At 41.0% G+C, this 27,373-nt stretch overlaps 2 protein-coding genes and 1 pseudogene across 5 annotated transcripts; 1 reads left to right on the top strand and 2 right to left on the bottom strand.

Annotated features, from left to right (window-relative positions):
• Positions 1–207: 207 nt before the first annotated feature.
• LOC148199779 (uncharacterized) lies at positions 208–2,907 on the bottom strand (annotated as a pseudogene).
• Positions 2,908–7,337: 4,430 nt separating this feature from the next.
• Positions 7,338–12,982, top strand: LOC124821765 (disease resistance protein Roq1-like). 4 transcript variants are annotated; one of them, XM_088111557.1, is made up of 7 exons: positions 7,341–7,735; positions 7,843–8,020; positions 9,224–9,704; positions 9,805–10,930; positions 11,095–11,394; positions 11,482–12,117; positions 12,214–12,982. In XM_088111557.1, the coding sequence occupies exons 3-7, from the start codon at positions 9,235–9,237 to the stop codon at positions 12,823–12,825; spliced, it is 3,144 nt and encodes a 1,047-aa protein (XP_087967683.1). In that variant the 5' UTR covers positions 7,341–7,735; positions 7,843–8,020; positions 9,224–9,234; the 3' UTR covers positions 12,826–12,982. The 4 variants fall into 4 exon arrangements, with proteins under 4 accessions (XP_087967685.1, XP_087967683.1, XP_087967684.1 ...); XM_088111558.1 differs by lacking the exon at positions 7,843–8,020; XM_088111556.1 differs by having other exon boundaries at positions 7,341–8,020.
• Positions 12,983–21,232: 8,250 nt separating this feature from the next.
• LOC124835529 (uncharacterized) lies at positions 21,233–26,452 on the bottom strand. The gene has a single exon (XM_047310463.2). The coding sequence runs from the start codon at positions 26,450–26,452 to the stop codon at positions 21,233–21,235; it is 5,220 nt and encodes a 1,739-aa protein (XP_047166419.2).
• Between the last annotated feature and the right edge of the window lie 921 nt (positions 26,453–27,373).

Here is a 27,373-nt window from a genome sequence, read left to right as displayed (position 1 = left end):
TTATCATGGACAGAATTCAAAACTCAAAATCAAACTTCCAACAAACATTACAAAATCAAATCAATGCAAACAACATAATTCAATCCACACAACTAAATAGATTCAGATTCAATCCACACAAGCAAAAGAACTGAAAACATAAATAGATAGAGTTAGAAAGCTGGGTTGCCTCCCAGTAAACGCTTGTTTAACGTCTTTAGCTTGACACTAAGAAGCTCTCTGTGGTTGAGCCAATGGTTTTAAATCATCCTTCATGAATATTATATGCATGGAATAAGAAGAAGGACTTATTCCTTTCAGATCAGAATTTGACCAACCTACAGCTCCTTTGTCCACTTTCAAGAATTCAATTAACTTTTCTTCCTCCAGAGTGGATAAAGTATTGTTGATGATCACAGGTTTATTGTCATCTTTGTCAAGAAAAGCATACTTCAAATGTGAAAGTAGCAACTTCAAGTCCAGCTTCTTTTCTTTTATCTCTTCTTCATCAGATGGAATCTCCTTCAAAGCATCTAGACTCTGTATACATTCATCAATTAATTTCTCTTCATCTACAAGTAAAAATTCACAAGAATCAACAAAAGTTCTTTCAAGAGATGATGATATGTGCATCGTCTTCTGTGTCATCATGCAGACTTCCTCAAGTTCATCAGTTTGGAAACACGTATCTTCATCATTTGGATGAGACATTGCTTCAAAAACATTGAAATTCACTTCTTCATTATCAACTCTCACTTTGAGCTTACCATCATCAACATCAATCAACACTCGAGCAGTCTTCATGAATGGCCTTCCCAAAATCAAAGGAATTTCTGTATCTTCTTCCATTTCCATGATAACAAAATCCATTGGAAATAAGAATTTATCTACCTTTACCAACACATCTTCCACTACTCCATGCGGATATTTGATCGATCTGTCTGCCAATTGTAGAGTCATGCGTGTGGGCTTCAACTCTAATTCTCCAATCTTTTTAAACATAGACAGAGGCATAAGATTGATGTTGGCTCCAAGATCAATTAACGCCTTCCCAATAGCTAGTTTACCAATGGTGCATGGAATTGTAAAACTGCCTGGATCTTTAAACTTTGGTGGGAGCAACTTCTGAATGATAGCACTGCACTGGCCCTGTACTTCTATAGTTTCCTCCTCAATATATTTTCTCTTCTTTGTGAGCAAATCTTTCATGAATTTCGAATAAGAAGGTATTTGCTTCAGTGCTTCTGAGAAGGGCATCTTGATTTCCAACTTCTTGAAAATATCAATGAAGCTCTTATATTGTCTTTCCTTCTCCTTTCTAGAAAAAACCTTTGGATATGGAAGAGGTTTCTCGTACACCTGTTCTTTCTTTTTCTCTCCCTCTCTCTTTTTCACTTTCTCTATCCTCTTTCTCTTCTTCTTTATCTCCCTCTTTACTCATCTCATCTTTTTCTTCAATCAATTTTTTCTCATTCTCTCTTCCTTCCAGAATTCTTCCTGATCTTGTAGTAATAACTTTACAGTCTTCCTTTGGATTTACTTCAGTGTTTGCCCCAAATTCCTTCTCTGGTTTTTCTTCCAACTTTTTAGCTATTTGACCCACCTGAATCTCCAAATTCCTAAGTGAGGCTTCTATACTTTTATGCTTGGAGATTGATACCTCATAAACTGCTGAAGAGTTTCTTCCAGTTTTGAAGTTCTGTCTGTCAGAGTAGGTTGTTGCTAAAAGTTCTGTGGAGGTGGTCTGTTGAAAGGAACAACTTGTCCCATACTCGGATGAGGTCTCCATCCTTGATTAAAACTTTGACGTTGATCATAATTCATCTGAAGACCTTGATTTCCCATATAATGTACTTCTTCATGAGACATGCTTTGCACTACACATTGACCATTGTTATGGTTTCCTCCGCATAATTCACAACTTTGAAAACTCTGATGTTGAGCTTGAGAAACATTCTGCAGTTCTTTAGGTAGCTGAGATAACTTCTTCATTAATGTCTCAAGTTGCTGAGTCATAATCTTGTTCTGAGCTAGTAAATCATCTCGAGATTGAAGCTGAAGAACACCTTTTTGTTGAAATTGAGCTCTTTCACTCTGAACTTCATTATCATTTGCAGCCATGTTTTCAATCAGTTCATGTGCTTCTTCAGGCGTCTTCCATCTGATACTACCTCCAGCTGATGCATCTAACATTAACTTTGTTTGAGATTTCAGCCCTCCAAGAAACATATTTAACATTGTAGGCTCATCAAATCCATGAGTAGGGGTTTTTCTAAGTAGGCCTTTGAATCTATCCCATGTTTGACCTAGAGTTTCATCAGCATCTTGTTGAAAAGACGAGATCTCCTGCTTTCCCTTATTGAATTTGGATTGAGGGAAGAACTTATTCAGAAATTTTGCAACTACATCATCCCAGACTGTCAAACTATTCTCTGGAAAAGAATTCAGCCACATTTTTGCATTACCAGCCAATGAGAATGGAAATAAGCTGAGTCGGATTGCTTCATCTCGAACCTGGTGAATCCTCATTGTATTACAGATCTCCATGAAAGTAGCCAAGTGAGTGTATGGATTCTCGTGGGATAATCCATGAAATTGATTGTTCTGCACCAGATGAATAAGAGCTGGCTTCATCTCCATGTTAGCAGCATTTACCACTGGTCTTGCAATACTATTGAAGTGCAGAGGTCCTGAGAAAGTATTATAATCTGCAAGAGTACGTCTTCCTTGCCCAGAACCTTCTCCAGTACGATTGTCTTCCATTTCTTCTTTTTCTTGATCAGATGAAGAGTTCAGAATTTCTTCAGAAATAGCAGAGGCTTCTCTAGATTCTCTACTTTGTCTCCTCCTTCTATTGTTGTTCCTTCCAGCAGTTCTTTCAATTTCAGGATCAAAAAGTAGATTTTCAACCTGTTCTCTGCTTCTCATACAAAACACAAACTAAAAAGAAACAATTTCTACAGATGACAACAATTATGCACAAAAATTCAAATACGAACACAATAACACTTAAACAAAAAGAAAGCTAAACTCAACTAAACCAGATAAACAACAAACAATCAACGAAAACAAAAACAAATCCCCGGCAACGGCGCCAAAAACTTGTTGAGACCTCGGCAAGCGTACCGGATCGTTCAAGTAATAAACTGGTAAGTCCGAAAATTGTTTTCTCAAGAGATTTGTTTCGATTCATAGATTATTAAAGTTTACTAATTTAGCGATTAATAAACGTATTTTTATAACACAATTAAGATTTGCATACAGATGAAATTAAAGTGGTAAAAACAGATGAATTAAAGTTCACTGGGGTTGAAATTCAAGTTCTTCACTCAGGTAATTTTCTACTAACACAATTCCTCAAAATTAAGCATCAACATCCTAGGCACATGCAGCCCCTGATCTCTCAGATGACAGTTCAGAATCATTCAAACTAAATTACTAATCTCTTAGATAATTCAGTTATCAGATTTGCCTTAAACACAATGTCACAGATGACTAAAAATTCCATCCTATGTCTAGGACTTGAAATCCTTTAGTTGTTATATCCTAGGTCCGCGGTCTCATACATTTCTCAATGATTTAACCGTTCAAATAGCTCAGATTCTCATCGTAGGCATGAATAATAAAGATAGAACACAAAATTCATACAAGATCATGCATTAATAGAGAAATTACAAAGAGTTTCAGACCTGTACTCTCAACCCCAGTGAAATGGACTTTTAGCTACACATATGCATCTAAGAAGCGATAAACTATGGATTGTACGGTGGAACATGGATATACACGAGCTTGGACGTCAGCAGCAGAGTCCCCTCTAGTCTCCTCCCTCCAAAACTGACTCTCTGGATCAGTTTCGCGACATTGTATAGAGAAGGGCTGTAAGTGATTTTTCGCTGGGCGAGCGTCCTCCTCTCGCTGGGTGAGCGGTCTCGTTGGGCGAGCGTCCACTGGTCGTTGGGCGAGCGTCCCCTGCTTGTTGGGCGAGCGTCCGCTGCTCGCTGGACGAGCATCCTCGCTGGGCAACGAGTGTCCACTCGCTGGGCGACGAGCATCACGAGCGTCCGCTGGGCGACGAGCGTCACGAGCGTCCTCTCGCTGGGCAACGAGCGTCCGCTGGGCGACGAGCGTCACGAGCGTCCTCTCGCTGGGCAACAAGCGTCCGCTGGGCGACGAGCGTCGCGAGCGTCCTCTCGCTGGGCAACGAGTGCCCGCTGGGCGACGAGCGTCGCGAGCGTCCACTCGCTGAACGAGCGTCTGCTGGGCGACAAGCGTCCGTTCGGTGGGCGAAGAGCGTCCGTTAAGGCTTGGTTATTTGATCCGTCTTACAGGGCAAGTGACGCACTTCAAGTCCTTGATATTATCCAGTCCTTATTTTACTTCGAAATAACCACACAAAAGCATCAAAACACATTTAAACAGTCAAAATTATACTTATATCAACAATTATATACTTTTCATGAGAATTAACACTAAAACTTACTCAAAAGCACAACAATTTAAGCAACAAATATAAGCAAAGTTCACACCTATCAAGTATCCAGTCTGTTATTAGTATTCGGTGTCAAACAGTATTCGGTCTCAATAAATGGTGTTCGGCCTAGAGTCTTAGTATTCGACCTAGGCTTCGTAGTGTGCGGTTTAAACTCTTAGGGGTCGGTTCAATGAAGTGGTTCACTTGGTAAATAGCGTTCAGTCAGGTTAGCTATTGAGAAGTGTTATTCCATTTGGTCTTGTTTCACAAGCACAATATTAATACCTCTTTCGGTCATGTTCTGTGGATAAGTAAAATATCGCTCGGTAATGCACTCAGGGTTCGGTTAGTTTAGTCTAAAAGTTGTTCATTAGTTCAGACTTGTTTCTATGATGAAAAAGTGTTGTCTTTATTCAAATTGAATATATTGATAATGAAGTATGATGGAATTTGAAATGTGATACGAATGAAATAGTATGGATATGAAAGAGTATTCTAGAGAGGAATATCTCAGAATTTGGTTATTAAATGGTAAAGTATGAATGTGGTCATGCTAAGGTGGCATTTATCCTGATATTTATTGATTACTCATTCTCAAGTAGAGAGGAGTAAATCATGTGTGAGAATGGCAGGAGGTCCTAGTCCATAAGTTAAGATGGACATAGTATAACGGACTAACCTCGGGTGACAGCTGTTGAGTGCATCCCAGCTACTACATCACCCGGGTGCAAAAACGTTGTAGCTACACAGAATTTCTACAGTCCGGACAGTCTGAGTCAAGTGGTTGTGCATTGCATGCAATAATGTATGATTGATGGTGTATAATTGATTTATGGATTTGTATCAGACTTATGTGAAATATATGATTATTTAATTAATTAAATTACACAAACTTACCCTATTTCCTGTCTTGTCTGTTTTGTCTATTTTGTTGTCTTTATTCCTGTTGCAATGATCATCCTGTGGATGTGAGCAGAAGGGGAAGAGTGCTTGCTGGAAGAAGCCTTGGAAGAAGTGGAGGTTAAGCCTGAACTGTAGAACCGTTCGGCGAGTTCTGATTGTCTTGTTTTGTATAACTGATTGGTGTAAGCTTAGTTTTGGAAACCGTTCGGTCTAAGCTGTAGATGTTGTAAAGTTTTAAATTCTCTGGTATTTTTGTAAGGTCGTTCGGCCATAATCGTACCTTCTTTGTTTTGCAGAACTGAGCTGTAATATTATTAATATGTGATTATTTTATGATATAATTTTACACTGTATTTTTGAAATGTTACAAAGATTAATAAAAATAATAAATATGATTTGAACTGTGAAAAAAATCTTCAAAAATTTAAGTTTTTGTATCGTATATAATTAAGGGTTAACTAGATTTTTTATTCCTAAACAATTTTTAAAAATTGTATTTTGTTTTTAAACTATATTTTTCTGTATTGAAGAAAGTTATGTAAAAGTATTTTTTAACAAAATATATGTTTAAGTTATATTACACTACAATGTAAAGTTCTATTATTTTGCCTTGTTTTTCTAAAGTAAAAAAACCATAAATTTATTTTGAGGATGAAACACATTCTTAAGAATAATTGAGGAAATGGGCAGACAAATTGACCAGTGAGAATCATCGAAAGAGGCAGGAATGTGGAGAAGATTACGATTACCCAAAAATATAATTTAAGCTCAAAAGTATAATTTAAGAAGGGATAGGTTTTGTTCTTGATATTCTTTCTTTGTCTTCCATACGATTATGTTATTCAAATCTCCAAAATTTTAACTATTTCAAAAAACAAAAATTATAACTTCGTTCTACACTACTTTTAAAATATTTTCTCCATGACTACAATCAATCATCATCAGTTCTAGTATTTATTTTCACAAGACTCCTTTAAAGTAGATGAAAGTAAGACTATAAAAAGATTTTTTGGAACTAACTTATAAGCTATATATTTTTACTATTTAAAGTAGATGAAAGTAAGATTCCGTTTCTTTAATAATATATTGAAGTTTTATAACCTTTTCTACTACACGGGATCCTACTTGCCAATGTTATTTGCCATTACAATGTATCTAGATTTAAATTTAAATATGAATAAGCCCCAATACAATATTAGGTTACAGGAAGCAAAAGCCCTATGCGAATTACAACTAGGTTGAGCCGAAACTAACTGCCAAGTCTATATTTTTGCTATAAAATTGAAGTTATCCATAGAATTATTATCAAATTGTAGGATGAAAATTTGAAATAAAGATAAAATATTTTTATTTTTTAAAATATTATGTAATAATTAAGTTTAAAACTGATAGAAAATTAATTATAAATAGTGTAACAATAAACATATAATCAGCTTTTAGATGACGAAAGAGAAGAAAGATTGAAATTGAGAAAAACTAAAAAACATTCACAGTTAACCGAAACGAATAATGTAAAAATAAAATTTTTACATTACAAGAAATGTAGTTGCAAAAACTATCAAAGTGCACTAAGTAGTAAAAACAATAGTTTGAGATCATTAGGAATGAATTACATAGATCAACCCAACTTAATCAAACAAATCAATTTAAACTCAATTGTTTGGATTGGGTATAGAATTATTGAAAATCAAGTGAACCAACCATGTTTATCAATGAAAGTTAATAAGTAGCATTATTGTGTGGCTATTGTTTGCATTGACCAATATAATGAGGCAAATCAGAAAGACCTGAGACATATATTTTCCATGTACAGTCCCCACACGCTAACATTTACTATGCAAAATTTCTAAGAACTTGAAACTTGATGAAGACTTGCCGACAGTCCCAACACGCTAACATTTATTATGGGTAATTTCTAAGAACTTGAAAAGACCTGTCTAACGTAGAGTAGGGTTATGCATGTTGACTTTTCAGAGAAAAGAGAGAGAAAAAAGAGAAAAGTTTCACTGGTAATATCTAGGAAGCTCTCTCTAGCACACCAGCACTTCATAAAGCAATTGAAGAGTCGAGGATTCTCATCGTTGTGCTCTCACACAACTATGCTTTTTCTTCCTTATGCTTGGATAAACTTGCAACCATAGTTTATTAAAGAGTGTTTCTTCCTCCACCTCACCCATCTCACTCTGCATCTTCCCATTCAACAATTAAAAGCAAGTATTCATCCCTCACTTTTTTTGTCAATCCTACATCCCTATCTTCTCTTTTATCGCGTGTACATCTTTCCTTCCTCTTCACTTTACTTGTTGTTGTGCACATACCTATCCTTGGTGGTCGTCATGGTGGTATCGTGGTGAGGTGGTTCTTCTTAGTTTGGGTGTCCAGGTTGGTTGTTCTTTCCTTAAGCGTTGTATGATAGAAAAATTATATGTAATGATATTTGTTTGTATGGATTGTTTATATGTGCTGTGATGTGTTTCTGGACTGGATAGAATAAAGGTCGATGCCTTAACTGTATTGGTTCAGAACACAACGGCGTTAAAATAGGAGTTGTAGAACTCTCCACACTGAACCGTTTAAATTGCGGTCTAACCGCAGTTAAAAGTTGAAAGTGTGGTTCATACCAACTGCTGCACTTGAAATTGCAGTTTCACTGTAGCTTGAACTATTGTAAGTCATGACTTTTCCTTCTTTTGATTTTTATTATATTTAATTGTTTTTTGAATTTAATTTATTTTTTTATTTTTTCTATTACTTTATTTAAATAATTTTGCGTTAATATTTTGTAATTTATATTTTATTTTTATATTTGATATTTATTTAAATTTTATTTTTAATGAAATTTAATATTTTAAACATATTTATTGTAATAATATATATAAGGAAATAAAAAACAACATAAAACTAAAAAACCTTTATAAAAGTATAAAACTAAATAAAAGCATAAAACTAAATTTAAAAAACAACATATAACATAGTATATAAATAGAAACATCTTATAAATTAAATCAAAAGTTAAAATAATTAACACTTAAATAAATGTATACATTAAATACCAAATAACAAAAAATTAAATACCAAATATAAATTATTTAATAACAACAAAATAACCTAATACACAATAAATAACAAAAAAATTATAAAAAAATAATAGAAATAAATATCATTAACAGATAAATAATGCAATTTAAATAAATAAATATAAAAACATTAAACAAATAATAAAAAAAAATACTATATATGAAAGTTAAAATAACTCGTGCAGTACATAGCATAATATATATGAAAGTTAACAAAGTTCAATCTTCCAGACATTATTCCTTGAAACAATCATTTAACAAAGTAAATATCTTTTAATTAAAGCAAAGAGTGTCTTTGCATTGATAAAATCGATTGAATACAAATGGGAATATAATACGAATTAGAGATATGCAAAGAGAAGAAAGATTGAAATTGAGAAAAACTAAAAAATTCACAATTAACCGGAATGAATGACTTAGATATAGATAGTAAAACCAATAGTTTGAGATCTTTAGGAATGAATGACTTAGATCAACCCAACTTAATCAAATAAATCAATTTAAACTCAATTGTTTGGATTAGATATAGATTTATCAAAGGTGAAAAGTGAACCGACCATATTAATTAATGATGCATTTGACCAACCATGGATTAGATATTGTGTGGCTATTGTTTGCATTGACCAATATAATGATGCAAATAAGAAAGACCGAGACAGATATTTTCCATTTACAGTCCCCACAGCTAACATTTATTATGCGAAATTTATAAGAACTAAATTTCCCATAATAATTTTATGTTTATATAAAGTTTCCATTTACTGTCCCAACACGCTAACAATTATCATTCCAGACTTTGTTCTGATGGCAAGTCCAAGTTCCCGTAGATTCATGTACGATGTGTTCCTCAGCTTTAGAGGGAAAGACACGCGTTATGATTTCACTGGTTATCTCTACAATGCTCTCTGTGTCAAGGGAGTTCACACTTTCATGGATGATGAGGAACTTCAAAGCGGAGAGGAAATCACACCAGCACTTCAGAAAGCAATTGAAGAGTCTAGGATTGCCATCGTTGTGCTCTCTCACAACTATGCTTCTTCCTCCTTCTGCTTGGATGAACTTGCAACCATCCTTCACTGCCAGAGTAAAGGGTTGTTGGTTATACCAGTGTTTTATAAGGTGGATCCTTCTTATGTCAGACATCAGAAAGGTAGCTATGCAGAAGCATTGGCTAAGCATGAAAAGAGGTTCAAAGAGCAGAAGGAGAAGTTACAAAAATGGAAGATGGCTCTGCGTGAAGTTGCTGACTTGTCTGGCTATCACTTGGGAGATGGGTACCCACCTTACCAATCTTTTTATTTTATTGAAAATTAGTATAAGTATCAAGACATGGTTTTCTAGTTTAGCTTAGTTAAACATTAATGTTTGGAACAGGGATGAATACCAGTACAAGTTTATTGGGAGCATTGTTGAACGGGTTTCCGGAGTGATTAAACGTACTCCTTTACTTGTTCCGGATTACTTAGTTGGCCTACCGTCACAGGTGCTGAAAGTCAAGAAACTTTTGGATGTTGGATCGGAAGATGTTGTCCACATGATAGGGATCCATGGAATGGGTGGGTTAGGGAAAACAACACTCTCTCTAGTAGTTTATAATTCGATTGTTGCTAATTTTGATGGATCATGTTTTCTTCAAAATGTAAAAAAAAATTCAAAAAAAAATTCAAAAAACAATAGGTTACATCGCCTCCAAATCATCTTTCTTTCAAAAATGCTTAGTGAAAAGAATATCATCTTAACAAGTTGGCAAGAAGGAGCATCAATGATACAGCAGAGGCTGGGGCGAAAGAAGGTTCTCTTGATTCTAGATGATGTTGACGACAGAGAGCAGTTAGAAGCATTAGCTGGAAGAGCTGATTGGTTTGGTCCCGGCAGCAGGGTTATCATTACCACTCGGGACGAACAGCTGCTAAAATCTCATGGGATTAAAAGAACTTATCAGATGGAGGCATTGAATGATAATGATTCTCTTCAATTGCTTATATGGAATGCTTTCAAAAGGGAAAATGTTGATCCAAGTTACCAGGACGTGTTGAAACGTGTAGTAACTTATGCTTCTGGTCTTCCATTGGCTTTAAAAGTAATAGGTTCCAACTTGTATAGCAAAAGTGTAGAAGAATGGGAGTCTGCGATTGAACATTACAAAAGAATTCCAAACGGTGAAATTCTAGAGATACTTAAAGTAAGCTATGTTGCTTTGGGGGAAGAAGAAAAAAGCGTCTTTCTTGACATCGCCTGTTTCTTTAATGAAAGTAGTTTGGAAGAATTTGAAAAGATACTTGATGTTCTTTATGATAAGAACATGAAACATCATATTGGGGTGTTGGTGGATAAATCTCTCATAGGTTTTTGGACGGAAGGAGAAGATTATATTGATATGCACGACTTGATTCAGGACATGGGTAGACATATTGAATGGCAAAAGTCACCCGAAGAGCCAGGGAAGCGCACGAGATTATGGTTAGAGAAAGATATCCTTCATGTTTTAAAACACGACAAGGTAAGTAAGCTTCATCAATGACTGTTGTACTTTCTTAGCTTGATTTAATATTTTTTGTGTCATCTGTTCACATCATAGTATTTTTTTTTCTCTTTACAATTTTGCAAAGTTCTCTTAAAACGTGAATTTTTTTGGATTCCTGAATGTGACTTTTGCATTAACAGGGTACTAGCAAAACTGAAATCATAATCCTGGATTTGTATTTGGATTGGTCTATATATGAGCGAGAAAAAACGCTAGAATGGAATCCCAACGCCTTCAGAAGAATGAAAAACCTTAAAATGCTTATCATTAGAAATGGTAAATTTTCCAAAGGTCCCAATTATTTTCCGGAAAGTTTGAGAGTACTGGTATGGCATGGATACCCTTCAAATTCTTTACCATCAAATTTTGATCCGAGCAATCTTGTGACATGCGAGCTACCTTACAGTCATTTTACGTCATTTGAATTCCTTGACTCAAAGGCAAGCTTGAAGAGTGTTTTCCTCCTCTTGTAAATTATTAAAACAGCATAAATATCTTAACTTTTTTTCTCTTTATTTTCTTTGCAGAAGTTCGAGAATCTATCTGTCTTGAATTTTGACTGCTGCAAATTTTTGACACATATACCCGATATGTCTGATTTCGTAAATTTGGAGGAAGTTTCATTTAACAAGTGTGAGAGTTTAGTTGCAGTTCACGACTCAATTGGTTTTATGAGTAAACTTAAAATATTGCATGCGCAACATTGCATCAAGCTTAAGAATTTTCCACCTCTCAACTTGCCCACTCTTGAAAGCCTAGAACTTCAATTTTGTTCCAGTCTTGAGAAATTTCCAGAAATACTAGGAAAGATGGAAAACATAAAGGGACTTGGATTGGCGGGTCTTCCCATTAAAGAATTGCCACTGTCGTTTCAAAATCTTATTGGACTCGAAGAGTTTTCAGCAAACTCTTGCAACCTGGATGATAACTTCTTTTCGGCAGGTTTCATGCAGTTGGCACAAGTGCGTTCTTTACTTCTAACGAACAATAATTTCAAACACCTTCCTGAATGCATCAAAGAATTTCACAACCTCAACGAGCTTGATGTGACTGATTGCAAACATCTTGAGGAAATAAGAGGGTTTCCACCAAAATTAGAATATTTCATTACATCAAACTGTATATCTTTGACTTCCACCAGCTTAGACATGTTGCTAAATAAGGTTTTGTCTTGCTTTTGAATTTTTTGATTGATAATACGTAGTGCTCTTAATGTTGGTAAGCTAATGAGTTCTTTATGAATTATGTATGACTAACAGGAACTATACGAATCTAGAAAATCTTGGTTCTGGTTTCCAGGAGCAAGGTTTCCAGAGTGGTTTGATCTCAAGAGCAGTGGACCTTCATGTTCTTTCTGGTTTCGTAATAAGTTTCCTGCCAGAGTTCTTTCTCTTCTTATTATACATATGAATAAAAATGATAACTTAGGTAGCTTTGACCCTGCTGTGGACATTAATGGGAAATATCAAACAGGCAGAGGCAGGTATTTGATGCAGCAGACGAAATTTGAATTCGATCTAACATACCTCTCTGATCTAGACCTCTCTGATCTAGAAATGTATGGTAATTTGCATGAACAACCTTCAGAAAAGGAATGGAATCACGTGAAGGTTACATATTGTGAGAAAAATGTCAAAGCAACAGGAATCCATGTATTCGAGGAAAACAAGGAAGACATTCGGTTTGATGATCCTTATATCATGGAAGACATCATGGAAGAAGAAGAAAAGGAGGAAGAAAAGGAAGAAGGAGAAGAAGAAGAGGAAGAAAAAGAAGAAAAGGCAGAAAAGGCAGAAGAAGAAGAAAATAGCATCATGGAAGACACCATGGAAGAAGAAGGAAGAAGAGGAAAAAGAAGAAAACTGCATTAGGAATCCTTGTATTCAAAGAGGAAAACAGCATCATGGAAGACATTCGGTTTGATGATCCTTATACCAACAACAAATAAGACAGATTTTTTTCTTTTTCTTTGTGCTTTTGTTTTTTACTTTATTTACTAGTCTCAGCACCAACCCAACTTGAGTATGAGTGGGATATTTCCATTTTTAATATATATATATATATATATATATATATATATATATATATATATATATATATATATATATATATATACCCTAATCATCATCTAATAATGATTTCTTTGATGGTCACAAATTCAACTTGTTCCATATCTCATGATTTTAGGCATTTTCAACCTTTCAAGTTTTTATATAAAGAGTTGTTTTTCTAATTTCTAAATTATTTATTATAATACCAACATTATTATTATGAGTAAAAAAATATGTAACTAATACACATCTTAAATACACTAAAACTCACAAAGTTTACATTTGTCTATAGAACCTGTTATAATAATATTAAGACTTAATTATGTTTTAAGTCTCTCATAAAATTGAGAAATTTTAATAAATTTTTGAATTCTATTCAATACATAAGTAAAAAATTTTGTTAAGAAGATATGTGGTTATTAAGTGCCCTGTTTATTATCTGTCACCTTGGTGAGTTTGTCATACATAATTTATCATTTTAAAAAGTCATAATTAGTAATTTTAAAACTTATACTTTTATATTTCAAAATTTTTTAACTTTAGCGTTTACAATTTTTTCATTTTTAGACATAACGATTGAACATTTTATAATTTTACAATTGGATAATTTTATAATTTTATAATTTAAAAACTTTATAAAATAATACAATTCTTAAATTATTAAATTATACAATTATAAAATTATAAATTATGAAACTATAAAATTACAAAATCGTAAAAAAATTATAAAATCTTAAATTATAAAATTATAAAATAATCAAATAATCAAATCCTAAATTATAAAATTATAAAATTATAAAATTATAAAATTATAAAATTATAAAATTATAAAATTATAAAATTATAAAATTATAAAATTATAAAATTATAAAATTATAAAATTATAAAATTATAAAATTATAAAATTATAAAATTATAAAATTATAAAATTATAAAATTATAAAATTATAAAATTATAAAATTATAAAATTATAAAATTATAAAATTATAAAATTATAAAATTATAAAATTATAAAATTATAAAATTATAAAATTATAAAACTATAAAATTATAAAATTATAAAATTATAAAATTATAAAATTATAAAATTAATAAAATTATAAAATTATAAAATTATAAAATTACAAAATTAAAAAATTACAAAATTACAAAATTACAAAATTATAAAATTATATAATTGTAAAATTACAAAATTATAAAATTACAAATTTATAAAATTATAAAATTACAAAGTTACAAAATTAATAAAATTATAAAATTATAACATTAACAAATTATAAAATTATAAATTTATAAAATTTTCAAATTTTCAAATTTTCAAATTATCAAATTATAAAATTATCAAACTATAAAATTATCAAACCATAAAATTATACAGAATTATAGAATTATAAAATTATATAATTATCAAATTATTAAGTTATTAAAGTATGATATTATAAATTATATAATTATAAAGTTTTTAAATTGTAAAATTATAAAACTATAATTATGTAAAATTATAAATATATAAACTGTAAATGTTCTCCCTTAACTTCTTCTCTCATATATATATATATATATATATATATATATATATATATATATATATATATATATATATATATATATATATATATATATATATATATATATATATATATATATATATATCCAGATGGTGTCCTTGATCATCTAATATCTAGAGCAGGTTTTATCTTATTTTTTTATCATTTTAAAAAAACCTAATATTTTATTCAATTTCCTTGAGTTTTTAATTTTTTTTGTCTTTTTATTTTTCTTTTAATTTGTGTATTTTATATTTGATTTGTGAAAATGATTTATTTTCTTTTTTTGTGTTTTTCAATTAATTGTGGTCTCAATTTATCTTTTACCTTATCTTGCATGAGTTTTGGTGTTTGAAGGGCAATCTTTGTTTATGTGTTGAACTGTCAAATTCAAAAAAAAAAATAGTGGATCTATTAAATTGTTGGCCCACAGCAATAGTTTGAGGTCTTAAAGCCTTTTTAGCCCAGGAAGTAGAGACAATAGGTCTCGCTAGAAGATTCCTCACGTGAGAAGCCCTTTCAGATTAGACTTCATGAGAAAACGCGAGAGAGAGAAAAGCGAACAGGAGATCTCCAAGGTGTTGCTTTCGTGAGCAACTCAGCGGCGGTGGCTGGACGAAAAACAAATGGCAGAGGCTAGAGAAAGAAGAACACAATGCCAAAGATAAGAGAAAGTTGTAATCTTTTTGTTATTTTTGATTGTATCGTTACTGCAACTTCTCAGTTTTTCTTACACTAGAAAATACTGGAATCCTACTTAAATAGGTTCCGGTGAGAACAAGAAAATACAGGGATAATTAATTATCCCTAACAGAAAACTGTAAACACTAAAACAGAAAACCCTAAAACATAAATGGTTGCTCCAAGGAGCAATTATTACAAAACATAAACTTTAATAGTCTTCCCTCAAGCTGGATGGTGGATGTTCATCAATCCAAGCTTGGAGATGATAGACTTGAAGCGAATGCGATGAGGGAATTTGGTGAAGACATCCGCGAGCTGCTCCTCTGAAAGAATGGGAAGAAGATGTAAAAAAATTTCTTGAATCTTTTCACGTACCACGTGATAGTCTAACTCAATATGCTTGGTCCGCTCATGAAAACTTTGGTTGTGAGTGATGTGCCTGGCAGAGTTGTTATCACAGTAGAGAACAGCGGTAGCAGTAGGTTGAACTTGAAGGTCTTGAAGGAGGTAGTGAAGCCACTGCATCTTACAAACAGTAGCAGCAAGAACACGATACTCTGCTTCAGTAAAGGATCTCGAGACTGTGCTCTTTTTCTTTGACCTCCATGAAACAAGGGAGGACCCTAGGAAAATACAATAACCAGTAGTTGATCTTCTAGTATTAGGACATGTGGCCCAATCAGAGTTGTTGAATCCTTTAATCTGTATGTCAAAATCAGCAACAAAGAATAATCCTTCTGAAGGGCTGGATTTGACATATCTAAGGATATCTTGAGGATATCCTGCAGGGCTTGGTAGTGATAGTTAGTGGGTTCCTGCATGAACTGACTTAACAAATTAACAGTAAAACACAAGTCAGGTCTAGTATTAGTAAGATAGAAAAGCTTCCTTATCAATCTGCGATAGACATTGGGGTTATCCAAATAGTTCTCTATTTTGTACAAGGAGCTAGTGTCGTTCAAAAAGGGGGTAAACCATGGTTTTTCCTCAAGGATGTCAAGGGCATACTTTCTTTGGCAAAGATGTATCCCCTTTTTGGATCTAGCAACTTCAAACCCTAAAAAGTATTTGAGTTCTCCCAAATCCTTTATCTGGAATTGGTGATGTAAAAGAGTCTTTATGTGAGTGATCTCCCTCATACAGTTTCATGCCAATACAACATCATCCACATATACAAGTAAAGCAGTGAAATCTGTGGGAGTTTTCTTGATGAATAGGGAAATGGTCAGATTTAGATTGAACATAATTACCATAAATAAGAAAAGTGGACAGCTTGTCAAACCATTGTTGGTTGGCCTATTTTAAGCCATATAGAGATTTAGTTAGCTTGCAGACCTGCCCTTTTGTGTCAGTGTTTAGACCAAGTGGAAGATCCATGTAAACATCCTCATTTAAATCTCCATGTAAAAAAGCATTGTCCACATCAAGTTGATGTAGAAACCAACCTCTTGATGCAGCAAGGGGAAGTAAAAGCCTGATAGTAGTGAGTTTAGCAACAGGGGAAAAAGTATCTAAAAAGTCTATCCCCTCTTGTTGAGTGTAACCTTTGGTAACCAGTCGGGCTTTATATCTTTCCACAGTCCCATCAGCTTTGTGTTTAACTTTGTAAACCCATCTACACCCAAAGGATTTCTTTCCAGGAGGAAGTTGGGTCAAATACCAAATGTTTCGGATGTGTAGTAGGGCTGTGCGGTTCCAAACCTCCCAGTTCTTCTTCTATCTCCTCCAGGTGGCGGGTCTTCTTTCCAAACTTTGACTTTTCTCTCTATCCGGAGGGGTGGAGACCTACAAAAGATTCTCCGATGCCAAAGTCAGATTCAGAGCAATGGCTTTTCTCAGGGGATAGCAATAAATGTGCATTCAATGTAACCTATCTACCACTCACCGTAGACCTATATTTATAGTTTTCGCTATGGGCTTGGGATTAGTGAAAAGTTAATCACGGCCCAAAACAGCCCAATAGCTCCTAATTTCTACTTACCTCTAAACCAGGCCGACTTACCTAAGCCACAATGATTAGTGATTTGGCCGGTCAGTGTGATATGGGCGTCCGCCCGAGTGATACGGGCGTTCGCCTTTTCCTGGGGCGGCTCGGGCATTTCATTGGGCGGATGCCCTTTATGCGGACGCCCGCCCCTTTGCTGGGCGGACGATCCTCTATAGATCGTGGGGCGGACGACCCTTTAGACGGTCGCCCGCTCGGGCATTTCGCTGGGCGGACGATCCTCTATGCGGTCGTCCGACACTTCATGATACCAGACGTCTCTCAGCATTTTGCTGTAGAATAGTTTTTGTGAGCATGTAGAGTGCGGCGCTGTCCTGCGGTGATGGAATTCCTTGTGGGTTCTTCAAAGTTTTTCTTATAAACAGAGGCTCTACCCAGGTGGTCGGCGTAGGCGCCGAGATGGTCAGACGACCACATTAGTGGGCGTCCATACGTGTGATGCCGGACATTTTGCTGGTGCAGGAGAGTTTATACGGGCTAGGTTCAGTCCGTATCTGCTGGGGCGGTCAATACTGGGCGGCAGAGCTTTTCTCTGTGGCAGGCGTGACATGGGCGTCCTTGGACGGCTAAGACTGGGGCGGTCCAGCATTTGTCTATGGCGGGTGTGACATGGGCGTCCTTTGGGCGGCGCCCCGTCACCTCATGGGCGCCTTTCGTACGGCGCCCGGCTCTCACTGGTACACAAGCCCCCCAAGTCCTAGTGCACGTAGTGAACGTAGGATTTTGGATATGGCGCGCTTTGGTTCAGGAACCCGCAATTGGGCTTTATCCATTGGGCTTTTTGAATTTGGATTTTAAGCGGGAAAACACGTGTCGCGTTCTCATTGTCGGGAGGTCAACCGTCGCCAAATCCGGAGCGTTGGTCGTGCTAAATCTGGACGGCTAGGATACACCCAACGGTTACTGAATTTTTCCTATAAATAGCGGATCAGAGGATGTCATTTTCACTTATCCTCATTACTTACGAGTTGAAGATTCTTTTTCCCTCAGGTAATAAATGGCATCTGTGTCAATAGAGTCAGGTTCTGGGTCGTCGGGCGGAGTCCGGGAGGGGTCGGCGCGGGGCGACAGCAGCGATTCTCTCAGCTCAGTTTCTTCTCATTTTTTGGAGGAGGTGATTGGGTCCTCTGGGGCGGACCACGAGTCATCAGCATCGGCGGACGACCGGATTTTCCATGGCGTGCCGCTATTCCTGCTAAAGGGCGGTATTTCCGTGGTCGGGTCCCCCTTTGAACCGGAAGGTCAAGGGGTGGTCGAATCTGACTTGGCTCCCCCTGTTCCTAGCCGGTATGCTTCTTGCTACGCCTTCCGCAAGGAGTTGGAGTGGCGGATTCGCCATACCCATATCGTCCGGGATGTGGAGGACTCTAAGTTAATTCGGGCCGGGGTAACTCTACTAAATGAGAGGGTCTTCCATGATGGGCGGTCTAGTCCGTATGACTTCTTTTTCATGTATGTGACTTTCTTTACCCACCTTTTTATCCGGGTCCCCTTCACTAAATTTCAAACGGCTATTCTTCGGGAGGTTAACGTGGCTCCAACACAACTGCACCCCAACTCGTGGGCGGCCGTGCAAGCTTTTCTCGCTATGTGTTTGGCAGTAGGTGTCACGCCCACCATCCCGGTCTTCTTCCATTACTTCGTAGTCCGCCCATCTCGTTCTGGCGGCTGGGTGTCCTTTAGATCGGTACGGGGCAGGACCCTTTTCCGCCCCTTCTCCGATTCGTTTAAAAATTTTAAACAGCACTACTTCAAAATAATTGTTAACAAAATCGGCATCCGCGAATTTACTGACGATGAAGGAAGGCCGCTATTTCCACTTTACTGGACGAGGGATCCTCGACACATAAGGGCGACTTCAACAGGAGCCTTGACTGCGGCCGACTTAGAAGCTGTCCGCACTATTAACGCCCTCCCCCGCCGGATCTCCGCCCGCCATTTGGTCGAATGCCTTAGTCTCGAAGACTGTGGACCAAAGGCGTTCGGTATGGTCTTGTCCCATTGGGTGTATTTGTTTTTCGCATACTGACGTTAAATTTTCTGAATTTTCCTGTTTCTTGCAGAATTAATGACAAACCCGGGTCCCCGCAAATCCAACTTTTTCGCACTGCGGAAGAAGTCTGGGGCTAGCTCGTCGACCGCCCGGCCGACTGGCGTTCCCAACGCGCCCCGTCCTCCTCCTTCGGGTGTCCGCCAGGTGACTGCTCGCACTACTCCTAAGGTAGGAGTCCCTCCTGCTGCCGAAACCGGGGGTTCCAACATGCAAGCACCGCCTTCCAATCCCCAACCAGAATTGGAAGCCGCCCAAGTGGATCCCTTGCCCGAGGCGGCCACTGTTTCAGCTGATCCCTCGAAGCGCAAGAGAACAGATCCTACTGCAGAGGGAAGACGAGATAAAGAGGGGTCGTCATCTCGTTCAGCTTCAAAGAAAGCCCGGAAGGGCAAAGACAAGGAGAAGGACCGGGGGAAAGCCCCGGCCGTCCCTCTTCCTGGCGGCATTTTTAGCCCGGCCTTCAGCATGAGTGATCGGGCCAAATTTCACATGAGCTCCTCCCAACGGGCGCTCATTGAACCCCTTTCCGAGTTGGAGCTCACTAACGCCATGCTGGAGATGTCAACCCGGACATCCGCCTTAGCTTGGTATTTGAAGGAATTTGCGGACCGCCCCGGAGTGGCTGAAGTCCGGGCCGAGCTTGACCGGGAGAAGAAGAACGCTGCCTCTCTTCAGCTTACTTTGGAAGAGATGGTCCTCAATCAAGATGAGTATGACAAGAGGATCGAGCAGCTGGAGGCCGACCTGGAAAAAGCCAAAAGGGAGGCCGCTGAAGGGTTGACAGCCGCCCGAGTCGAGCAGGAGCGGTTGGCGGAAGAGAGTCGCCAGAAGATTGAGCTGCTGGAGGCGGAGGTGACCCGTGCCAAGGAGGCCGAATCGTGCCAGGCCAAGGCTAACGAGGGGCTCACTCTCGAAATAGCTAAGGCCAAGGAACAAATTGGTGAGTTGGAGTCCACCATCCTTTTTGAACATGAGGAGGGCTTCAACAAAGCCCTTCGGCAAGTGACCCTTCTGGCGGGCGTCAAGGATCCCTTTGCTCTTGGCGTGGATATAGAGAAGGACGTCTTCAACGGCGTCCTCGTGGATTTGAATGCCGTCGAGGAGAATGAGCCAACTGTGGAGGCCGCCGGGGGCGGGAATAATTAAAATTTTTCTTTAAGAATTTTTTGGATGTGTATCTTTTGACCATCCGTCCAACGTCTCGAGTGTTCCAGATGTTGGCCGGGTGGTCTTTTTTGTAAATCTCAGCGCCTTTGAGCGCAAATGATTAATACACAGCTTTTTAATTTTGCATGTCTTTACTCGCCTTTACTTTTGTCCAGTTTTAATGATGGACCGGCCGGGATGGGGTTGCCCCCGCTTTTCTTGAGCGGTTGTTAACGAGATGGTCGGTCCAGTCCACTTTCTTGCCCGGCCAAGCTGGGAGTTCCTTGTTGGAACACTTGCCAGCCTGGAGTCTGGTAGGGCGGACGACTCTTTTGGGGCGTCGCCCAACCAAGCCGAGAGTTGTTCTCGTTGGAACACTCTTCAGCTTGGAGTTTGGTAGGGCGGACGGTTCTCTCGCGGCGTCGCCCCACCAAGCCGAGAGTTGTTCTCGTTGGAACACTCTTCAGCTTGGAGTTTGGTAGGGCGGACGACTCTTTTGGGGCGTCGCCCAACCAAGCCGAGAGTTGTTCTAGTTGGAACACTCTTGAGCTTGGAGTTTGGTAGGGCGGACGATTCTCTCGCGGCGTCGCCCCACCAAGCCGAGAGTTGTTCTCGTTGGAACACTCTTCAGCTTGGAGTTTGGTAGGGCGGACGATTCCTTCTCCTCGGTCGATCTGGCCGAGAATTGCGCTGAAAACTTTTCTACTGAATTTATACAAGATGTTTCGCAGGAGCCAACAAATATTTGGTTTGATTGATTTCATGAATACATCGAAATGGTAGATTTGAAATTAACTAAAATAAAATTTCAAATGTGTGGCGTTCCAAGTGTTGGTGATGGGACGTCCGTCCATGCGTTCCAGCCTGTAGGCCCCGTTTCCGAAGGCTTCCAGTATCTTGAATGGCCCCTCCCACTTGGCGGCGAGCTTCCCGTGTGTCGGGTTTCGGCGGGCATCGCCTGCCTTCCTCCATACTAGGTCTCCTTCTTGGAAGCTTCTCGGGCGGACCTTGGAGTTGTACTTTCTTTCGACCATTCGTTTGCACGCTTCGGCTCTCAATGCCGCCCGGTCTCGCCGTTCGTCTAGGGAGTCTAACTCGATCCTCAACTCTTGGTCGTTGAGGTTCAGATCTTCAACCTCCCGCCTCAGCGACGGTTCACCCAGCTCAACCGGCAACATGGCATCAGTACCATAGGTTAGGTTGAAAGGGGTTTCACCTGTGGTTCCATGAGGTGTGCACCTATAGGCCCATAGGACCTCGGGTAATTCGTCCACCCATGCTCCCTTCTTTTCTCCCAAACGCCGCTTAAGCTCTGAGACTATGGTCTTGTTCATTGCTTCAGCTTGACCGTTCGTTTGGGGGTGCTCTACCGAGCTGGTGATGTGCTTGATCCCCAGCCCTTTGAAGAACTCGGCGAGTTTTTTGTCAATAAACTGCCGGCCATTATCTGTGATGATGGACTGAGGGAGGCCAAAGCGACATATTAACTTCCAACAAAACTTCTGGACCTGGGCGGCCGTGATGGTTGCCAAAGGTTCGGCTTCTACCCACTTGGTGAAGTAATCAACCGCCACCAGGAGGAACTTTTTCTGAGCTTGTCCTACTGGGAACGGTCCTACAATGTCCATTCCCCATTGGGCGAATGGCCAAGGGGATGATATTGAATGTAGGGCATGTGGCGGAAGGTGGGAATTATTGGAGTGTTCCTGACAGCGGACGCACTTCTGGACGAACCCTCTTGTATCCGCCTCCATGGTAGGCCAATAATATCCGGCTCTCAGTAGCCGGGCTTTCAAGGTCCTCCAGCCCGTGTGGAGACCACACACGCCGTTATGAAGTTCGTCCATGACATAGTGGGCCTCTTCGGCCCCCAAGCACTTAAGGAGAGGGGAGGAGAATCCCCTTCTGTACAAGTCATCCCCCACGATAAGATAACGGGCGACTTTCTTAGCTTCACCCGGACCTACCATCCGCCCCTCATCCTGTCGGTTCATGATTTCCCGGATTTCGGCGCGCCAATCTTGTCCTCCGTTGGATACCGCTAAGCATTCCACGGAAGGCTGTAGTAGAACCTGCCGTACGACGGTAGTCAACTGTCCCTTTTCCTTTCCCGAACTGAGTTTGGACAGTATGTCCGCCCTCGTGTTTTGTTCCCTGGGAATGTGTTGTATATCGACTTTGTCGAACGCCTTGGCGAGCTTGGTCGCCCTCTGGTAGTATCGCAAAAGGCGTTCCTCTCTCACTTGGAAGTTGCCATTCATTTGGCCCACCACCAGCTCAGAGTCCGTCCGACAGGTTATCCTCCTCGCCCCCATGTCCTTCGCCAACTCGAGGCCAGCTACAAGGGCTTCGTATTCGGCCTGATTGTTGGATACTTTGAATTTGAATATCAAAGAATGCTCAAGTAGGAATCCATTGGGGCCTTCAAGGACGATGCCGGCCCCGCTGATCGATCGGCCGGAAGCCCCATCCACGTATAAGTTCCAGTCATCTTGGCCGGAAGGGGGTAATTCGGCCGCGAAATTTGCCAAATGTTGGCCTTTAACCGACCCCCTAGGTTCATAGCGCAAGCCGAACTCTGAGAGTTCTACCGCCCATGCTACCATCCGCCCGGCTAGGTCTGGTTTCCTGAGGATCTTGGAGATTGGGAAGTCCGTCCAGACTATGACCTGATAACTTTGAAAATATGGGCGAAGTCTTCGGGAAGCATGTAACAAAGCCAGGGCCACCTTCTCTACCCGTTGATACCGGGTTTCCGCGTCTAAGAGCGTACGGCTCACGAAGTAAACTAGCCTCGCCTGAGGCCGTTCCTGCATCAATACAGCGCTGACGGCCGTTTCGGACACTCCTAAGAAGATGTGTAAATCTCCTCCTGGGACCGGGCGGTTCATGACAGGTGGGTTGCTAAGGAGGGTTTTGACGTCCTGGAACGCTCGCTCACACTCGTCGTCCCAAGACGGTCCGGGCCCTTTCTTCAACTTACGTAGGACCGGCCTCATCCGTTCCGCCAACTTGGGGATGAACCGGGACAAAGCCGTGAGCCGTCCGACCAGTCTCTGCACTTCCTTAAGGGTGGCCGGACTCTGCATCTGCAATACCGCGTCACACTTGTCCGGGTTAGCCTCAATCCCCCTGGATGTTAGCATGAAGCCCAAGAACTTTCCAGCCGCTACCCCGAATGTACACTTTGCTGGATTCAAGCGCATGCCAAATTTCCTTACTTGGCGGAATACCTCCTCCAGGTCCCTGAGGTGTCCCTCCCCGTCTGCCGACCGGACAACCATGTCATCCACATATACATCCATGCACCGGCCTATCTGGTCACGGAAGATTCTATCCATTAGGCGCTGATATGTTGCTCCCGCATTCTTCAGGCCGAATGGCATGACTTCGTAGCAGAAGTTGGCCTTCTCCGTAATGAATGCTGTTTTTTCAATGTCCGGCCCGTACATGGGTATCTGGTTATACCCGGAATATGCATCTAGGAAGCTTAGTAGCCGGTGTCCGGAAGCGCCGTCCACCAGGGCGTCAATGCTGGGCAAGGGGTGTGAATCCTTCGGGCAGGCTTTGTTTAGATCCGTGTAATCAGTGCACATGCGCCACTTCCCGTTGGCCTTCTTCACCATGACCACGTTAGCTAGCCATGTGGTGTAGGTGACTGCCCGGACGAAGCCGGCCCTCCTCAACTTCTCCACCTCCTCTTCCACAGCCTTACGCTTCTCCTCACCCATTCTCCGTTTCTTCTGGGCTACAGGGCGAGCGTTCTGGAAAAGCGAGAGCTTATGGCTCATTACTGCGGGATGGATGCCCGGCATATCCGCCGCCGTCCATGCAAACAAATCCCGGTTTTTCCATAGGAGTGTCCTCAGCTCCTTTTCTATCTCAGGATTCAGCTTCCTGGCGATGAGGGTGGTCTGAGCGGGTTCCCTTCCTATTAAGATAGGTTGGGTTTCCCCAATAGGTTCCAGGCGGTCCTCGGTGTTCGTCCTCGGGTCGAGGTCGGCCATGGCTACCTCAGAACCAGCCGCCCGTCTTTTCACTGGACGGACTTGCAACTTCAAACCCGCTGCGTAGCATTCTCGCGCCGTCTTCTGGTCCGCCCGGACCGTGCATATAGTTCCCTTCTCAGAGGGGTACTTCATCGTGAGGTGGGGTGTAGAGACAATCGCTCCAAAAGCGTTTAAGCACGGCCTTCCGAGCAGTACGTTGTATGACGTGCTAGCTTCCACCAACAGATACCGGACTCTCTTCTCCTCGCTTGCTCGCCCGATCCCCAACCTCGTCCTCAATTCCACGTATCCCCTCGTGTCGACTCTCTCTCCCGCAAACCCCACTATCTTCCCATCGTAGGGGACGATCAGATCTTCCGAGATGTCCATTTGCAGGAAAGTCTTCCAGTAGAGGATGTTGACCGAGCTTCCTTGATCAACCAGGACTTTGCTTATCCCGTAACGTGCTATTTCTGCTGTTATGACCATTGGGTCGTCTTGGTCGGGATCGGGGGCGTGAAAGTCCTCGTCCGAGAAGGTGATAGCCGGCATGGAGCGGCGCGGCTTATCGACCAGATGGACGGAATGGAGAGCCCGGATATGGCGCTTACGGGCGGAGGAAGATGATCCTCCTCCCGCGAATCCTCCGAAAATGGTATTGATATGCCCCCTCAGGGGGCGTTCTCTGCTACGGCTTCGGCTGGGGCGCCTCTCCGAGCGGGGTCGCTCTGCTCTTGGGTTCCGCGGCTTATCCTTTCGGTAGGCCGGTCTTTGGGCGGGCCGTTCAGTCTGTTGCGGCGGGCGCTCGTCTCGGACGTATTTCTTGAGCTTTCCCGCCCGGATGAGTTCTTCTATTTTGTCTTTGAGGGTCCAGCACTCTTCGGTGCTGTGACCCATGTTTTTGTGGTAGGAGCAATGTTTGCTCCGGTCAGCGTTCTTCGAAGTCGGGAGCCCTTCATGCTCCGTTATCAGCTCCGCGTTCAGGGCCTCTCGGAGAATTCTCTCCCTTGAGGCGTTCAAAGGGGTATACTGCTGGAATCGGGGTCCTTTCTTCTGCTCCCCGGGTCTAAGGCCGAAGGTTTTCCTCGTCGATGAACCGGTTTTATTACTGTCCGGCTTTTCTCCTCTCACTTCTTGATTCTCTTTTTTGTAGGAGAGTTTCATCTCCTCCACCCTTATCTCGTCAGCTGCTCTCTCCCTCAGTTCCTCCATTGTTTTCGGAGCACGCCTGCAGACACTATCCTTGAACGGTCCCGGCTTCAGGGCGGGCAGGATATAGTGAAGGGCGAGTTCGGGGGTCAGGCTTTTGACACGACGGACAGTCTTCTGGTACCTATCCATAAACGTCCGTAATGTTTCGTCCTTTCCCTGCTTGAGGGTCATCAATTCGAAAACGGTCAAATCTTGAGTGCTGCTGGCCGCGAATTGTTTGATGAATAGTTGTTTCAATCCGGCAAAGTTTTCTATAGAATTAGGAGGGAGGGTGTTGAACCATTCCAGTGCTTCGTCTTCTAACGAGAGCGAGAATGCTCGGCACCAAATGGCGTCATTGCCGGTTCGGAACGCCATCGCGTTCGAGAATGTCTGGATATGGGACGCGGGGTCCGTTGTCCCGTTATACATTTTGAACTGCGGAGCCATGAATTGCTCCGAGATCTGGACATTCATTATGTTCTGGGTGAACGGAAGTAGCAAGGTGGATGAAGGCTCCGACTTAACTACCATTCGCCCATCTTCGGCGGCGCTCTCAGCATGCACCGACTTAGCCTTGCTGCCCTCTGCCTCGGACCCGGAGGGCCTCCAGGTCCTATCGTACTCGGTTTCGGGGGGCGGGCCATCTCCTTCCACCCCCTTCCCTTTATCCGTCGCTCGCTCTCCCCCGTCTGTTCGTCCAAGCTCCCGGGCTATCCGGGCTTCGCAGTCGGCCTTTACGGCCGCCATTTCCTCCTCATGACGCTGCTGCATCTCGTCCATTTTCTGTTGTAACACGCGCATCATCTCGGCGGGATCGTCTATGCTCATGTTTCTCGTGGTCACCATTGAGTTTTTTAAGTCACACGGCCCCACGGTGGGCGCCAAATGTTTCGGATGTGTAGTAGGGCTGTGCGGTTCCAAACCTCCCAGTTCTTCTTCTATCTCCTCCAGGTGGCGGGTCTTCTTTCCAAACTTTGACTTTTCTCTCTATCCGGAGGGGTGGAGACCTACAAAAGATTCTCCGATGCCAAAGTCAGATTCAGAGCAATGGCTTTTCTCAGGGGATAGCAATAAATGTGCATTCAATGTAACCTATCTACCACTCACCGTAGACCTATATTTATAGTTTTCGCTATGGGCTTGGGATTAGTGAAAAGTTAATCACGGCCCAAAACAGCCCAATAGCTCCTAATTTCTACTTACCTCTAAACCAGGCCGACTTACCTAAGCCACAATGATTAGTGATTTGGCCGGTCAGTGTGATATGGGCGTCCGCCCGAGTGATACGGGCGTTCGCCTTTTCCTGGGGCGGCTCGGGCATTTCATTGGGCGGATGCCCTTTATGCGGACGCCCGCCCCTTTGCTGGGCGGACGATCCTCTATAGATCGTGGGGCGGACGACCCTTTAGACGGTCGCCCGCTCGGGCATTTCGCTGGGCGGACGATCCTCTATGCGGTCGTCCGACACTTCATGATACCAGACGTCTCTCAGCATTTTGCTGTGGAATAGTTTTTGTGAGCATGTAGAGTGCGGCGCTGTCCTGCGGTGATGGAATTCCTTGTGGGTTCTTCAAAGTTTTTCTTATAAACAGAGGCTCTACCCAGGTGGTCGGCGTAGACGCCGAGATGGTCAGACGACCACATTAGTGGGCGTCCATACGTGTGATGCCGGACATTTTGCTGGTGCAGGAGAGTTTATACGGGCTAGGTTCAGTCCGTATCTGCTGGGGCGGTCAATACTGGGCGGCA

The sequence above is a fragment of the Vigna umbellata genome, chromosome 4 (genome assembly GCF_029865625.1).
Source record: "Vigna umbellata cultivar VRB3 chromosome 4, Vumbellata_1.0, whole genome shotgun sequence".
NCBI classification, from domain to species: Eukaryota; Viridiplantae; Streptophyta; class Magnoliopsida; order Fabales; family Fabaceae; genus Vigna; species Vigna umbellata.
Note: the sequence above shows the minus strand (reverse complement) of the source record. Positions and strands in the feature narration are given on the sequence as shown.

What these genes read in the sequence shown, in the direction of transcription:
- LOC124821765 (XM_088111558.1), top strand. Translation starts at nt 9,235, where the DNA reads ATGGCAAGTCCAAGTTCCCGTAGATTCATGTACGATGTGTTCCTCAGC. An exon ending in GGCTATCACTTGGGAGATGG is followed by an intron (nt 9,705 to 9,804) that starts GTACCCACCTTA and finishes TGTTTGGAACAG; the next exon opens with GGATGAATACCAGTACAAGT. An exon ending in TAGACATGTTGCTAAATAAG is followed by an intron (nt 12,118 to 12,213) that starts GTTTTGTCTTGC and finishes TATGACTAACAG; the next exon opens with GAACTATACGAATCTAGAAA.
- LOC124835529 (XM_047310463.2), bottom strand. Translation starts at nt 26,452, where the DNA reads ATGAGCATAGACGATCCCGCCGAGATGATGCGCGTGTTACAACAGAAA.